Source organism: Rhinatrema bivittatum, chromosome 7 (assembly GCF_901001135.1).
Source record: "Rhinatrema bivittatum chromosome 7, aRhiBiv1.1, whole genome shotgun sequence".
Taxonomy (NCBI): Eukaryota; Metazoa; Chordata; class Amphibia; order Gymnophiona; family Rhinatrematidae; genus Rhinatrema; species Rhinatrema bivittatum.
Genome location: NC_042621.1, coordinates 138,052,321 through 138,068,814, shown reverse-complemented (window position 1 = coordinate 138,068,814; position 16,494 = coordinate 138,052,321). Strand labels below are relative to the sequence as shown.

The 16,494-nt window shown below is 42.5% G+C and overlaps 1 protein-coding gene across 1 annotated transcript in view; it reads left to right on the top strand.

Moving 5' to 3' along the window:
* HYDIN (HYDIN axonemal central pair apparatus protein) overlaps positions 1 to 16,494 on the top strand; it is a 1,819,717-nt gene that overhangs the window by 369,315 nt on the left and 1,433,908 nt on the right. Inside the window, exon 14 of the mRNA XM_029609235.1 lies at positions 122 to 357. Coding sequence (XP_029465095.1) covers positions 122 to 357 — 236 coding nt within the window. The remainder of the gene's footprint in view (positions 1 to 121; positions 358 to 16,494) is intronic.

Below are 16,494 nucleotides of genomic sequence, written 5' to 3'. Positions count from 1 at the left end.
AAAAAGATGCAACAATATAGTAATGGTGTTTAATTTCAGATGTTTGTAATAACAAAGAAGATATTCAATCAAATATACATTAAATACAAAACAAGTCTCCCATGATGCTGTTCTTTTACAGGTTTTCCTTGTAGTTTAACATGTTGCCTGAACAACACATCCTTCATACCCATGAACTTTAACCTTCGAATCCCAGGAGATGGACCTGGGGAGCCAAGCATTACATGTTCCACTCAGATTTTGGACACTGGAAATACATTGTGGAGAAAAGTTAGTCAAGGAAGTATCAAACCCACAGAGTTCACAATTACTCCAAGCCATGGCACCATCCGTCCTCAGGGGCTCCTGAACATTCAGGTATAGCTTCATTCAAGCTCTGGTGTAATAAATATTGTCTTCTATGCATTCATTATTAATGCTATATTCATGCTTTACTATAAATATATCATGGTGCTTGCTGCCTGCTTGGGGTTTGTTTTGGACCAAATAAGGATGTTGCTGTTTTCATTTGGTTGTAATAAACATAAAAATTATTTACAAAATAAGATTGGAGACTAGCCTTATGGCTCAGGCCAGAGCAGTACCCTAATGAGCCTGAAGACAGCTGTTTAAAAAGAAAACAAATTGACATCTTTGATAAAAGAGGGAGATTCATATTTCCCGTTGATAGCAGGGCTGAATTAGCCCTGCTGTCATGGGATCTGTCAATCAGGTCCGGGAGGCGGAGCTTGTCAAAGCAGAGATCAGAGCTTTGCTCTCTGCCGCTGCGTATGTGTTCTTGCGCAAAAAAGTAACAGAATCTCCTCAGTCTGTTCTTTCCGCGCGCGGGATCGCACGTGGAGCTGTTCTTCTCCTCAGCGTTAGAACATAAAAAATGTCAAAATCGGGATTTAAATCCTGTAATTGCGGCAAGGTAATGTCAGTCAAGAATGGCCATGACCGACGTTACCAATGCCTACGGCCAGATCACAATCGTGAAGATTGTGAATTTTGTTCGAGAATGTCTCCGAGAGCCCTGAAACAACGGGCCTACAGGCTTCAGGAACTCTTTGCCTCACCGGAGCCATCGGAGGCTCATTCGTCGCCTGGCCCTGTAATCTTACCAGCTCCCTCAAAAAAGAGGGCATCATCGTGGGATCCTCAATCCTCCAATCTTGGAGGTAAGGACGTGCCAAGCCGGCAAAGGCCATCGGATTTTGAACAATCCACAGAGCCAAAACCGCCAGCGCAAGAGACACTGGCGCCAAAAATCACGGCGCCTAAGACTTCTGTGCCTAAGATGCCTTATGCGCATAAACCAATGACGGCGCATAACACTTCTGCGCCTGACGAACTATCAGCGCACAACACTTCTGCGCACATGATGCCGAAGACACTTGTGCGCATGGCACCGAAGGACCCTGTGTGCACGGCGCAGAAGATTTCTGCACACAGGGCGCCGAAGACATCAGCGCGCATGGCGCAGAAGACACCTGTGCGCGCGATGAAGGGAAAATCTGTGTGCACGGCGCCGAAGTCACTTGCGCACACGGCGCCGACCACATCTGCGCGCATGGCACCGACAATACCTGTGCGCCCGGCACCAAACATGTCTGTGCGCATGGCGCCGAAAACATTGGCGCCGATAACATTTGCGCGCACAGACGCAGAAAGATATGCGCACAAGTCTAGATCCGCGCACAAATCCAAATCGGCGCACAAGTCACAGGAACACATCTCATGTAATACAACATGAGTTGAAGAGACGACTTGGACCCTCACAAATGTCTTATTCCACCTCTCCATCGATAACCCCACCTCGTTCGGGTACTTCCATGTCTTCGAGAGCTACTTCGACAGAGTTTACAATAAAACGCAGAAAGTGATCACTGACTTCACGTAGAAGTCATACAGACTCATAGTCACACTATTATCATAAGTACTCACATCACTCCCACCACAAGAGGTCGGTAAAGAGGAATGCAACATGGGAAGTAAGCCCTTCGACTTCTAAATCATCTCATATACCAGCTTCAAATACCTTCTCACATAGAGAGGTGATACAAGTTGCTTCCTCTAACGCTTCCACAGCTTCAGAGGATTCGATGGACATGATGTGCGACAAAAAACAGAAAGACCATAAAGTATTCAGTACTTTACCTCACAACACTCCAATGCAGCCTAAAGCATGTGAGTCACAAGAACCAGATGATCTACAATAATGCCCCCTCATACAAAAGAGGCATTTTATCAACTGTCCCAATCTTTAGCAGGATTTTATGAATCTCTACAGTCATCATTCAAAATGACTAATCTTGTGCCTGGCAGTTCTCCGGAACATAAAACACAAACCAATAGAGAGCAGTCGGTGCAGCCCCCAACATCTCCCATAGCAAACCGACCAGCTTATTTATTTATTTATTTATTTCGGATTTTTATATACCGACATTCTCAATACAAGTATCGAATCAGGTCGGTTTACATCGAACAATAACTGTCGCAATAAAGGCGTTACATTAAACAGCTTTTCTTAACATAAGAGTAACATATAACATATAACATATAAATATAATATAAATATAAATAATACAAATTAAATTACATAGACCATAATAGTGATAATAATGATGATAATAACTCGTCGACAGGAAGAGGAACAATGTAAGGGATGTTCACCAAATTATAAACAAGATATATCCTTTGATTCTCCTTCACTGCAAACATCCCCATCATCATCTACGGGATTCCCATCGGATCCGCAGGAACAACCTCAGGAACCGTACTCCCCTCTGGAAGACCTTACATATCCAAAATTTCTGGAAAATTGGGTTCAATACTGCATCTAGAGGTCCAAAAAGAGACAGACCCTAGATCAGAAACTCTTGGTCTCCTAAAGATTTTCGATACTCCAGGAGAACCAACATCTCTTCCACCACAAGAACTCCTGCATTCAGTCTTACAAAAATCCTGGGAAACACCTTGCTTAATATCAGCGGTTTCCAGGAACACAGACATAAAATTCCGTATGAGGAAAACATCACCGTACTCTATACCACAATTACCTCATGTTTCAATTGTAGTAGAGTCGGCGATGCAAAGATTTAAGAAAACAAAGTTACATTCCTCATACCCACCAGGGAAAGACAACAAATATTTAGATGAGTTTGGCAGAAAAATATACCACAACTCAATGTTGAATGCACAAATTATGCACCATCAATTCTACATGGTACAATACCTATATGAGTGCATACAAGCTATAAAAGGTATGCTTTCCTCAACTGCGGATCAGATACCTCCACCTCTTCATGACATGGAAGAGTGTTCTCGACACCTTTTGAGGTCAATCTACGAAGCATATGAAACATCATCTAGGGCATCTGCAACAGCCATTGCAGCCTGCAGACTAGCATGGTTACGCTCAAGTTCGATACGTGAAGATTTGCACGAGAAACTAACAAACCTCCCATGTACAGGAGATAACCTGTTCGGAAAATGATTCCAGGACACAGTAGGTAAACTGAAGGAAGAAGCTATAGCAGTACAATCATTAACATCACATCCTAATTATTCGACCACACGTCGTTATATTGGATCTACTCATCGGCAATCATATGCCAGGAGACCCTACAGATCTTACCAGTCTTTTCGTACACAAGCATACCCTTCTTACCAGCGTCCTGCTCCACAACAGAATACCTCAAACCAATGTAGAGGTAAACCACGTAACCAGAGACAGCAGGCACAACAGTCGGCTACTGCAGCAAAAGCGACTTCATCTTTTTAGTTACCCAGCCACCACCACAACATCAAGCACCACCTGGCAGGATTCATTCTTGCCTGGACGCCTGGGAGAGAATAACATCCGATCAATGGGTTTTGGAGATAGTACGTCACGGCTACCAACTCCAATTTGTCACAAAATCCATATTACCTCATCTTTCCACACTCAAGATTCACAATGTCCAACCACAACTGGGGGAAGAAATTGCTTTGCTTCGCAAACAACAAGCAGTTCGACATATTTACCCCAGGACCAAATCAGTAGAATTTTATTCCCCATACTTCCTCATATCCAAGAAGTCGGGTGGCTTTGCCCCATCCTAGACCTAAGAGAATTGAACAAGTTTCTCACCAAAGAGAAAATCAAAATGGTATCGTTAAAATCAATCCTTCCTCTGATTCAAACCAACGATTGGATGTGTTCCATAGACCTGAAGGATGCTTACACACACATTCCAATCCATCCATCCTCGTGGCGTTACCTATGCTTTCGCTACAGGCATCAACACTACCAATACAAAGTTCTCCCCTTTGGACTATTGGCTGCACCCAGGGTGTTCACCAAATGCATTGTAGTGGTGATGGCTCATCTCAGACAACAGGGTATAACCATCTTTCCATATCTGGACGACTGGCTCATAATCGCCCCAACTCCAAACATCTTACTCGATCATCTTCATCGAGTGATACAATGCGTACAGAAATTAGGATTGGTGATCAGTTTTCAGAAATCACACCTACAACAAACATAACAGTTACAGTTCATACGAGCATGCCTGGACACTACGTGCAACAGGGCATACCTACCAAGCGACAGAATTTCACAATTCCGTACTCTGTTACACACCTTGAACCAAACTCACAGGCCTTCAGCGAGACAGGTTTTAGTAGTCCTGGGCCACATGGCAGCAGCGAATTTCATGGTTCCCAACACCAGGCTACACATGAGATGACTGCAATGGGGCTTAAAACGTCAATGGAAACAGCATTCGCAACCATTGACACAGAAGTTATCATTGACTGCCGAAATGAGGAAAGATATAACATGGTGGCTCCTAGATTCCACCCTATCCAAAGGAACACTATTCAGTTCCCCTCCTCACAACGTGGTATTAACCACAGATGAGTCTCGCAAGGGCTGGGGTGCACACCTCGAGATTTACGAAACACAAGGGTTATGGACAATCTCGGAACAAAACTTGCAAATACATTTATTGGAACTCAGAGCGATTCGGAATGCATTACGAGTGTTCCAAGACCACCTGAAAGGATGCAGGGTAATGATCTACATGGACAATCAAGTGGCGATGTTTTATATCAACAAACAAGGCGGGTCCGGTTCATGGTCCCTTTGCAAGGAGACCCTGACAATCTTCGAACATGCTCACCGAAATTGCATACATCTCCAAGCAACTTATCTACCAGGAGTTGCAAACACAAGAGCGGACAGACTAAGCCGCATCTTTCATCCTTACGAATGGGCAGTCAATACAGAAATAGCCCAAGACATATTCATGCAGTGGGGGAAACCTTCGATAGATCACTTTGCAATGGAGATCAATGCTCAAGTTCCCAAATTCTGTTCGATAAGACCAAGCCAATTCAGGTTCGCTCAAGATGCCTTCCTCATCCCATAGACGACAGGCCTCCTGTATGCCTTTCCTCCCATACCACTCATAACAAGGACAATTCAAAAGTGATAGCAGACAAAGCTCAACTGATACTCATTGCCCTGGCCTGGCCGAGGCAACCATGGTACAGTTTGCTTCTCCGACTATCCATCATGGATCCAATTCGGTTACTGAATTGCCAAGATCTTCTCGGCCAAGATCAAGGGACGCTCCTACATCCACTACACTCATCTCTCCACTTGACAGCGTGGAGATTGAGAGGCTCCTTTTAACAGAACAGGGAGTTTCCACTTCGGCACAATTCATTTTGTTAGAATCCAGGAAACTCTCAACGAGGACAAATTATAGCTATAAATGGAAATGTTACTCTACCTGGTGCATTTCCAAAGGTGTCCCACCATTAGACTGCTCACCTGAGCTACTTATAGACTATCTTCAGACACTATACGCAGCTGGTCTAGCAACATCGTCCATCAGAGTTCATCTCAGTGCCATAGGGGCATATCATAGAGCAATTACCAATATTTCTATATCCAATCACCCCTTACTATCTCGTTTCATTAAGGGGCTAACTCACCTTCGCCCTTCGATCTCTAAGCCTCCAGTTCCATGGAACCTCAACATACTTCTGGAACAGCTCATGCTTTTCCCCGTTGAACCCATGGACTTGGCATATATTAAATACCTCACATGGAAAGTTGTATTCCTAGTTGCAGTAACATCGGCACGTAGAGTTAGTGAATTACAGGCCTTGGTCCATTATTCTCCATATTTGCAATTTCATCACCAAAAGGTAGTTCTCCGTACTCACCCATCCTTCCTACCAAAAGTGGTTTCTCAATTCTATCTCAATCAGACCATAGAATTACCCACCTTTTTCCCTAAACCTCATGCAAATGATAGGGAGAAACTATTGCACACACTAGATTGTAAAAGAGCTTTAGCATACTACAAAGAAAGGACAAACTCGGACTCCCGTGTTTCTCAACTCTTTGTCTCCTTTGATCCAAAGGCACCTGGATTACCAGTGGCTAAACACACCATCTCCAGCTGGATAGCACAGTGCATCAAATTCTGTTACGATAAACTACATTCTGCTCCTAAAGCTCACCAAGTCAGAGCAGTAGCAGCCTCCTCAGCACACCTTAAGAATGTACAACCCATTGACATTTGTAAGGCAGCAACATGGTCATCGCTCCATACCTTCACATCTTACTACTGCCTTGATCAACAAGCAGCCACTGATGCGAAGACAGGGCAAGCAATACTGCAATCTCTATCCTCCTGTCCACGGTGACCGCCACACTGTCAGGGATCACTGTCAGGGACCGCTACACTGTCAGGGACCACACTGTCAGGGATCATACACAACGTGATCGGGAGCTTGGAACTCCCATGACAGCATGGCTAATTCAGCCCTGCTATCGACGGGAAAAAGCAAGTTTGCTTACATAAACAGTGTTTCTGTAGATAGCAGGATGAATTAGCCATGCTGACCCACCCTCCTCCCTGGCAGTCACCAAATCTTCGACTACAATACAGCTTAATCACAGACTGAGGAGATTCTGTTACTTTCCTGCGCGGGAACACACGCGCAGCCGCAGAGAGCAAAGCTCTGATCTCTGCTTTGACAAGCTTCGCCTCCCGGACCTGATTGACAGATCCCATGACAGCATGGCTAATTCATCCTGCTATCTACGGAAACACCGTTTACGGTAAGCAAACTTGCTTTTCTTTCCCTGAGTCATCTACCCAGAACTACTTAAAGGTCAGGTGTGTGTCTCTGAAGAAGTATCTGTGCACTTTTTTGCTTTTAAATTGATTAAGTCCTAAAATTAAATTTTATTTTAAGTTAGCCAATATTTCAGAGTGCTTTTATTGCTGTCAATTTATTTGCCTACTTATATAGAATATTAAGAATCCTTGCAAGTCTTTATTTAAGAACTGCGTTTATTGAAGAAAAAAAAATGAGGCTGTTTATTCCCTCCCACCCACACCTAGGGTGTTTTTTTCTTAAATTGTTCTTCCAAGGACTTAGATTAAGTGAATAATATAAGACTTAAGTATCAATCTCAGAACTTAAAAATTAGTCACTGTTAACAAAATGTTTTTTATTCAGTGTAACAATTGTGGTGCTTATGTCCCAAGGCCTAACATTTGGAGAATTAAGGATTGCCCAACTTGCCTTCAGCTGTCTGCAATGAAAATGAAAGAAAATTTGTCCAGGCTTCAAATTACCTCCCCTTCCTTGCAGCATCCAGAGTATCTCTCCTAATTCCCATAGAGGATTCAGAAACCCAGGAGTAAATGATTTACAGTGGGCTCTGGCAGAATAAGGCTTGTGATAGCGACACCTACTCTCGCACTGTTACCCATTGGAAAATGAAGAAGCTCCAGCAATAAAATATGAAGTGATGTCTAAAAGGAAGTAGTGACCCAGTGCACCCAGAAACCTTTTAACATGAACAAATGTCATAAAAGAAAGTTTCTTCTGCTGGGAGACTTGGTCATCAGAGGAACCAGTTTGGGAATTCATTTTGATGGGGACACAAAAGTTAAATGCCTTTCAGGATCCTTAGCTAGTAGAAATGCAAACTAGGAGGTCAAAACAATTATAGAAGAAAGTAGAGACTCTGATTTCATTGTTTTCATCCATCTGGGGACCAATGACCTTGATAAAAATGGTGTCTATTTAGTACAAAAAGATTTCCAAAATCTAGGGAAGAAGATTAGACAAATGGCAAAGACTATTGCCTTTTCAGAACTATTACCTGTTCATGGAAAGGGAAAGAAAAGGCTATGCCATATAGATAATTTCAATTCCTGGCTCAAAACCTGGTGTAAAGAAAGTGGTTTTAGATATATTGGAGGCTGGAACCCTATATGGACCAATAAAAGGTTTTAAGGTAAGGATGGCCTACGTTTGTCTGTGGCAGGAAAGAGGATGCTAAGTGAGAAATTCATATATATTATCAGGCATTTTAACTAGAGAGCAGGGATGGCTGGAGGTGGCCAATGAAATTAGCATGTCACCCCCAAGCAATACAGGAAGTAGGAGGAGAAAATAAAAATCAGTTCAAAAAAGCAGAAAATGTGTCTAGAAAGAGAAGCAAAGCAAGGGAGACAAGATGGAATTCTATGACCACAAATGCTCATAGTCTGGGCAATAAAATCCCAGACTGCAGGCCCTAATGGTGGAGGTGGACTTGGACATTCTTGCTCTTACAGAGAGATGGTTCACTGATTCTCATGACTGGGATATGGACATCCTAGGTTATAACTTTTTAAGGAAGGATAGAACGCACAGAAAAGGGCGAGGAATAGTTCTGTATGTCAAAAACAATATCCAAGCAACTGAAGGGCAAGTGACATGGGGTAGAGAAGAAACATTTGGACTGTCCTAAAAAAGAAGATGGTGCTTACATTTTTACTGGTATAGTCTACAGGACTCTGACCCAAACAGAAAAACTGGACAGAGATCTGATCAAAGAAATCCAAAAGGTGGGAAAGAAGGGAGAAATGTTGCTTGTTGGAGTTTTTAATCTGCTGGATGTGGATTGGAGTATCAGAATCTATAAGAAACAAAGAGATAATGGATGCCCTTCAAGGATATCTGCTCAAACAAATAGTAATAGAACCCATGAGGGAGGGTGTGATGCTCGAGCTAGGCTCATTAATGGGGATATGTCTGTAATGTCCGGGGTAGGTTTCCACCTAAGTACCAGTGATCATCAGATGGTATGGTTTGATATCACAAATAGGATACCTAGAAGTCACATGAAGACCCGAGTCTTGAATTAAAAAAATATGGACTTTGTCAAAATGGGTGCATACCTGGAGGAAGAACTAGAGGACTGGGAGAAAATGGTCGAGGTGGAACAACAGTGGGCCAAATTAAAAGGAGCTATTACAAAGGCAATGAATCTATATGTTAGAAAAGTAAAAAAAGTAAGAGGAAAAAGAAACTGATCTGGTTCTCAAAGGAGGTAACTGAAAAAATAAAGGCAAAAAGAACACAGGTGAATTTTCAAAGGAGTTGCGTAAAGTGCACTTACACGAGCAAACCCGATGGACAATTCAATGGCAAATATTATAGCAATTTTCAAAAGCCCACTTACATGGGTAAAATGCATTTACACATGTAAAATCAAATTTTAAGCATATAAATCCTTTTGAAAATCAGGCCCACAGCATTCAAGAAGTATAAAGGATCTCAAAAAGAGAAACACAAGAAACAATATCTGGTGAAGTTGAGCGAGCCAAAGAAAGAAATCAGGAAAGCAAAAGGTCAAGCAGAAGAAAGGATTGCAAAAGAGGTAAAGTGAGGTGACAAAACATTTTTTCGTTATATCAGAGAAAGAAGGAAGGCTCAAAGTGGTATAGTGAAATTGAAAGGGGACAAGGAGCAAGTTATAGAGAAATAATAAACCAGTACTTCACTAAAGAAGACCATGGAGAAGGTGCGTTGCTGGTTGACAAGACCATAGATGGGGTGGGGTAGACAAAACTCTGTTTACAGAAAATAATGTATGGGAAGAGCTAGGAAAACTGAAAATGGACATGGCCATGGGGACAGATATGGTACATCCTAGGATAATGAGAGCTCAGAGATGTGCTGGCGGGTATGCTGAATGATCTGTTGAATAGATCCCTGGAAACAGGAGTGGTGCTACAAGATTGGAGAAGAGCGGTTGTGGCCCTGCTTCACAAGAGTGGTAGCAGAGAGGAGGCTGAAAACTACAGGCCAGTTAGCTGCATCTTGGAGATGGGAAAATTAACCATTATGTCCCAGTATCCTATTTAGAGGATATCTTCTTTAAAAAATTGGGATATAATGGGCTAATGGAGACTCTACTGAAGGAAAGGATAGTGAACTATCTACAGTCTGGTGGGTTGATGGATCCAAAGCAGCATCGATCCACCAGAGGAAGGTCTTAGACAAATTTGACTGATTGTTTTGATTGGGTGACTAGAGAATTGGATCAAAGAAGAGCACTCAATATGATTGTGAGTCAGCACCTCTAGTGACTCCTTGTGAGCATGTGCAGGACCAGCTAGGAGCCTGATCCCCTTTAAATCCCCTAGAGGGAGAATGTCTATGGGCAGGACCCTGCTGGGCAGGAGGAGCTTGGAGGGTGTGCCCAGTATAGGAGAGGAAAAGTTGCTGAGCCAGCGAGGAGAGAATGGGCCTGGTGGATCTGGGAGTAAGAGCTCCAGGTCCTGCTGAGAGTGGGAGTTCCAGGCCTCTCTGGGAGAAGGTAGGCAGACGTCTGGGAAGTGCTTATTTCCTTTGAGTTGCTGAGACTAGAGAAGAGTCTTAAATGTTTGCATTTGTGTTTGCCATTCTGACCTAGTGTTTCTGAGGCACTGCAAATAAAGATATTGAAGAGACAGCCAGAGTCTGAGTGTGACTCCTCTGGCTGTATCTAAGTCATTGACCATTCACGTGCCACAGTGATTTACTTGGATTTCAGCAAAACTTTTGATATGGTCCTGCATAGGAGGCTCATGAATAAAATGAGAAGCTTGGGAGTGGGTGCCAAGGTGGCAATGTGGATTACAAACTGGTTGACTGACAGGAGACAGCATGCAATGTTGAATCAAGCCTACTTTGAAGAGAGTGTAAGTGGAGTGTCACATGGATTGGTTTTGGGATTGGTTTTGTTCAATATCTTTGTGAGCAACATTGTGGAAGGGATAGAAGGTAAAGTTTGTTTATTTGCAGATGATACTAAGATCTGCAACAGAACAGACATGCGTGAAGGAGTAGAAAGAATGAAAAGTGATTTAAGAAATCTTGATTGAAGATTTGACAACTAGGATTCGAAGGCAAGAAGTACAGAGTCATGCATTTGAGGGTGCAGTACTCCAAAAAAGCTGTATGTGATGGGGGATGAAAGACTAATGTGCATGGCCTGGGAGAGGTACCTTGGGGTAATAGTGTCTGGCGATATGAAGGGAGCAAAGCAATGTCACAAAGCAATAGTTAAAGCCAGAAGAATTCTGGGTTGCATAGAGAGAGGAATAACCAGTAAGAAAAAGGAGGTGTTAATGCCCTTGTACAGGTCCTTGGTGAGGACTCACCTGGAGTATTGTGCTTGGTTCTGGAGCTCATATCTCAAAAAGGAAAGAGACAGGATGGAGATGGTCCAGAGAAGGGTGACTAAAATGGTGTGGAATCTGTATCAAAAGAATTATGAGGAGAGGCTGAAGGATCTGAATATGCATACTCTGGAAGAGAAGAGGAACAGGGGAGATATGATACAGACCTTCAGATACCTGAAACGTTTTAATGATGCACGAACTTTAAACTTCTTCCATTTGTACTTATTGAACAGCATACAAACACTTAAAGATCATGCAAACAAATTACCAAAAACCCAAGACAATTTACTGAAGTTATGAAAGTCATAGGGAATAACCACTGCTTTTAATTGCATCAGTAGCATGGGATCTTCTTGGTGTTTGGGTACTTGCCAGGTTCTTGTGGCCTGGTTTGGCCTCTGTTGGAAACAGGATGCTGGGCTTGATGGACCCTTGGTCTGATCCTGCATAGCAATTTCTTATGTTCTTATAGAAAGGAAACAGTAGAGCTAGGGATCATAAAATGAAACTTCAGGGAGGATGACTCAAAACCAACATCAGGAAATATTTCTTCACAGAGAGGATGGTGGATGCCTGGAATGTCTAGAAGAGGTGGTGAGGATAAAAACAGAAAACAAGTTCAAAAGGGCATGGGGAAAAAGCACAGGGCTGCTTCTACGCCCAAGTTCGCAAGCAAAGCAAGTCAAGCAGCACAGTCTGAATTCTCAAGAAGGCTCATCACCCAGAAAAATGTTGCTAGCAGTAATTTTTTATGGTTTATCATAACTGCACAGAGCAGCAGTTACTATCCTTAAGAGTAACATGGAAGTAACCTGCATGGAGTGGCAGTTACTATTTATTTATTCATTCATTCATTCATTCATTCATTCATTCATTCATGTATTTATATTATTTTGTATACCGATATTCTGATATGAATCATAATGGTTCACAATGTCAATATAAATAAACCAAAAACCATAAAACATAAAAAACTATTATAATACAGGTAAAATCATTCCTAATTTAAAAAAAGGGGGAGGTGAAAGAAGCTATTTTAGACAAAAGATCTTCATTCAAAAATTGGAAGAAGGATCCAACAGAAGAAAATAGGATAAAGCATAAACATTGGCAAGTTAAATGTAAGACATTGATAAGACAGGCTAAGAGAGAATTTGAAAAGAAGTTGGCTGTAGAGGCAAAAACTCACAGTAAAAACTTTTTTAAATATATCCGAAGCAGAAAGCCTGTGAGGGAGTCAGTTGGACCGTTAGATGATCGAGGGGTTAAAGGGGCACTTAGAGAAGATAAGACCATCGCGGAAAGATTAAATGATTTCTTTGCTTCGGTGTTTACTGAAGAGGATGTTGGGGAGGTACCCATACTGGAGAAGGTTTTCATGGGTAATGATTCAGATGGACTGAATCAAATCACGGTGAACCTAGAAGATGTGGTAGACCTGATTGACAAACTGAAGAGTAGTAAATCACCTGGACCGGATGGTATACACCCCAGAGTTCTGAAGGAACTAAAAACTGAAATTTCAGACCTATAAGTAAAAATTTGTAACCTATCATTAAAATCATCCTTTGTACCTGAAGACTGGAGGATAGCAAATGTAACCCCAATATTTAACAAAGGCTCCAGGGGTGATCTGGGAGACTACAGATCGGTTAGCCTGACTTCAGTGCCAGGAAAAATAATGGAAAGTATTCTAAAGATCAAAATCACAGAACATATAGAAAGACATGGTTTAATGGAACAAAGTCAGCATGGCTTTACCCAAGGCAAGTCTTGACTCACAAATCTGCTTCACTTTTCTGAAGGAGTTAATAAACATGTGGATAAAGGTGAACCGGTAGATGTAGTATACTTGGATTTTCAGAAGGCGTTTGACAAAGTTCCTCATGAGATGCTTCTAGGAAAAGTAAAAAGTCATGGGATAGGTGGTGATGTCCTTTCGTGGATAGAAAACTGGCTAAAAGACAGGAAACAGAGAGTAGGATTAAATGGACAATTTTCTCAGTGGAAGGGAGTGGGCAGTGGAGTGCCTCAGGGATCTGTATTGGGACCCTTACTTTTCAATATATTTATAAATGATCTGGAAAGAAATACGACGAGTGAGACAATCAAATTTGCAGATGATACAAAATTATTCAGAGTAGTTAAATCACAAGCAGATTGTGACAAATTGCAGGAAGACCTTGTGAGACTGGAAAATTGGGCGTCAAAATGGCAGATGAAATTTAATGTGGATAAGTGCAATGTGATGCCTATAGGGAAAAATAACCCATGCTATAGTTACACAATGTTAAGTTCCATATTAGGTGCTACAACCCAAGAAAGAGATCTAGGCGTCATAGTGGATAACACATTGAAATCATCAGTTCAGTGTGCTGTGGCAGTCAAAAAAGCAAACAGAATGTTGGGAATTATTAGAAAGGGAATGGTGAATAAAACAAAAAATGTCATAATGCCTCTGTATCGCTCCATGGTGAGACCGCACCTTGAATTCTGTGTACAATTCTGGTCGCCGCATCTCAAAAAAGATATAATTGCGATGGAGAAGGTACAGAGAAGGACTACCAAAATGATAAGGGGAATGGAACATTACCCCTATGAGGAAAGACTAAAGAGGTTAGGGCTTTTCAGCTTGGAGAAGAGACGGCTGAGGGGGGATATGATAGAGGTGTTTAAAATCATGAGAGGTCTGGAATGGGTAGATGTGAATCGGTTATCTACTCTTTCGGATAATAGAAAGACTAGGGGGCACTCCATGAAGTTAGCATGTGGCACATTTAAAACTAATCGGAGAAAGTTCTTTTTTACTCAACGCACAATTAATCTCTGGAATTTGTTGCCAGAGGATGTGGCTAGTGCAGTTAGTATAGCTATGTTTAAAAAAGGATTGGATAAGTTCTTGGAGGAGAAGTCCATTACCTGCTATTAATTAAGTTGACTTAGATAATAACCACCGCTATTACTAGCAACGGTAACATGGAATAGACAGTTTTTGGGTACTTGCTAGGTTCTTATGGCCTGGATTGACCACTGTTGGAAACAGGATGCTGGGCTTGATGGACCCTTGGTCTGACCCAGTATGGCATGTTCTTATGTTCTTATGTGTGTTAGATATTATAAAAGAAGTTTATCACCTAAATTTCATTATTACTCCAAGGATTCCGTACGTTTCTTCTCAGGGAACATCATCCCAATCCATGTATCTTCAAGCAGAGTTACACACTCTCTGCATCCAAAACTCCATTCACAAACTCCTCCCATCACAAAAGAACCAAGGGTTCTATTCCCATTATTTTCTCATTCCAAAAAAATCCAGAGGATTTGTGCAATCCTAGCTCTCCGAAACCTCAACAAATACCTTCAAAAGGAAAAGTTCAAAATGACCTCCCTAAACAACATTCTACCTCTCCTACATCTCAACGACTGGCTATGTTCAATAGACCTCAAGGATGCATACTCCCATATACCTATACACCCTTCATTCTGGTGTTATCTTTGTTTCAAGGCTCTCAAGGAACATTACCAATGCAGAGTCCTTCCCTTTGGCTCTCTTCAGCCCTGAGGGTCTTCACCAAATGTTTAGCGGTGGTGGTGGCTCACCTCCAAAAATGATCGATCCAAATCTTTCCCTACTTGGACGATTGGCTACTGGTAGCTTCGGATCAGGATGCCCTTCGAGCTCACACGAGTCAGACGATAAATTGCCTAGTCATTGGGATTCCTGATTAATTACGAAAAATCGAGTCTACAACTGACCCAAATGCTGCAGTTTATTGGAGCATTCCTCAACATTTTGGAGGTGAGGGTCTACCTTCCGAGGACAGGAGGTTCACTCTCACCTCCCTAGCTCAGAAGTTGTACAGACAACAACAAACATCTGTGCGTTGAGTCCTTCAGCTCTTAGGGCATATGTCGGCAGCTATCCATGTGGTTCCTTAACAAGACTCCATATGAGATGTCTTCAATGGAGTCTAAAGAGTCAATGGTCACAGTTCCAACAACCTCTTTCCTCCCATGTACGAATCACAAATCAGATGAAAACGGATATTCAATGGTGGATGACTCCCGTCAACTTGTCAGGAGGAGCATCTTTCCGCCTACCTCCTCATCAACTCACTCTTACGACGGATGCGTCCCGCAAAGGTTGGGGAGCCCACCTTCTACACTTAAAAACTCAGGGCTGCTGGTCTGCTTGGGAAAGTTTACTCCAAATCAACCTCCTGGAACTTTGAGCAATTTGGAGAACTCTACAAACCTCTTCACATCTCACGGGGAAAAGTCTGATGATCTACAAGGACAACCAGGTTGCGATGTTCTATATAAACAAAGAAAGAGGGTCAGGTTCATGGATACTTTGTCAGGAAGCACTTCACATCCTACATTGGGCAACTGCGAAGGGAATTACGCTTCAGGCTACTTACCTACCGGGCCTAGACAATGTCACAGCGGATCGCTTAAGTAGGGTATTCCATCCACACGAATGGACTCTGAATCGAGAAGTAGCCCTCACAATCTTCCAACAATGGGGTTTTCCGACGATCGACCTTTTTGCCACACAAACGAATCGTCAAACGGAAAGCTTTTGCTCAATCTACCCCAGCAGTCTCCGATATGCTCCATAAGCCTTCCTAATTCCGTGGACAGGGAGCCTTCTGTACGCCTACCCTCCCATTCCACTCAACTCCAGGGCAATCCAAAAATGCATTCAGGACGTAGCGGACTTGATCCTCATAGCCCCGGCGTGGCCAAGACAACCTTGGTATGCATATCTCATCCGTCTCTCCATATGCCCTCTGATTCCACTGGGAAATCACCCACACCTATTGACTCAGGAAGGAGGCACCCTCCTCCACCCGATGCATCACTCCCTCCATCTGACAGCATGGAGATTGAAAGGACTGTATTAAACCACTTAGGCCTCCCTTCGTATCTAGAAAGTATATTAATTGCCTCTAGAAAAACGTCTACTAGATGTAATTATGCAGGAAAATGGCAC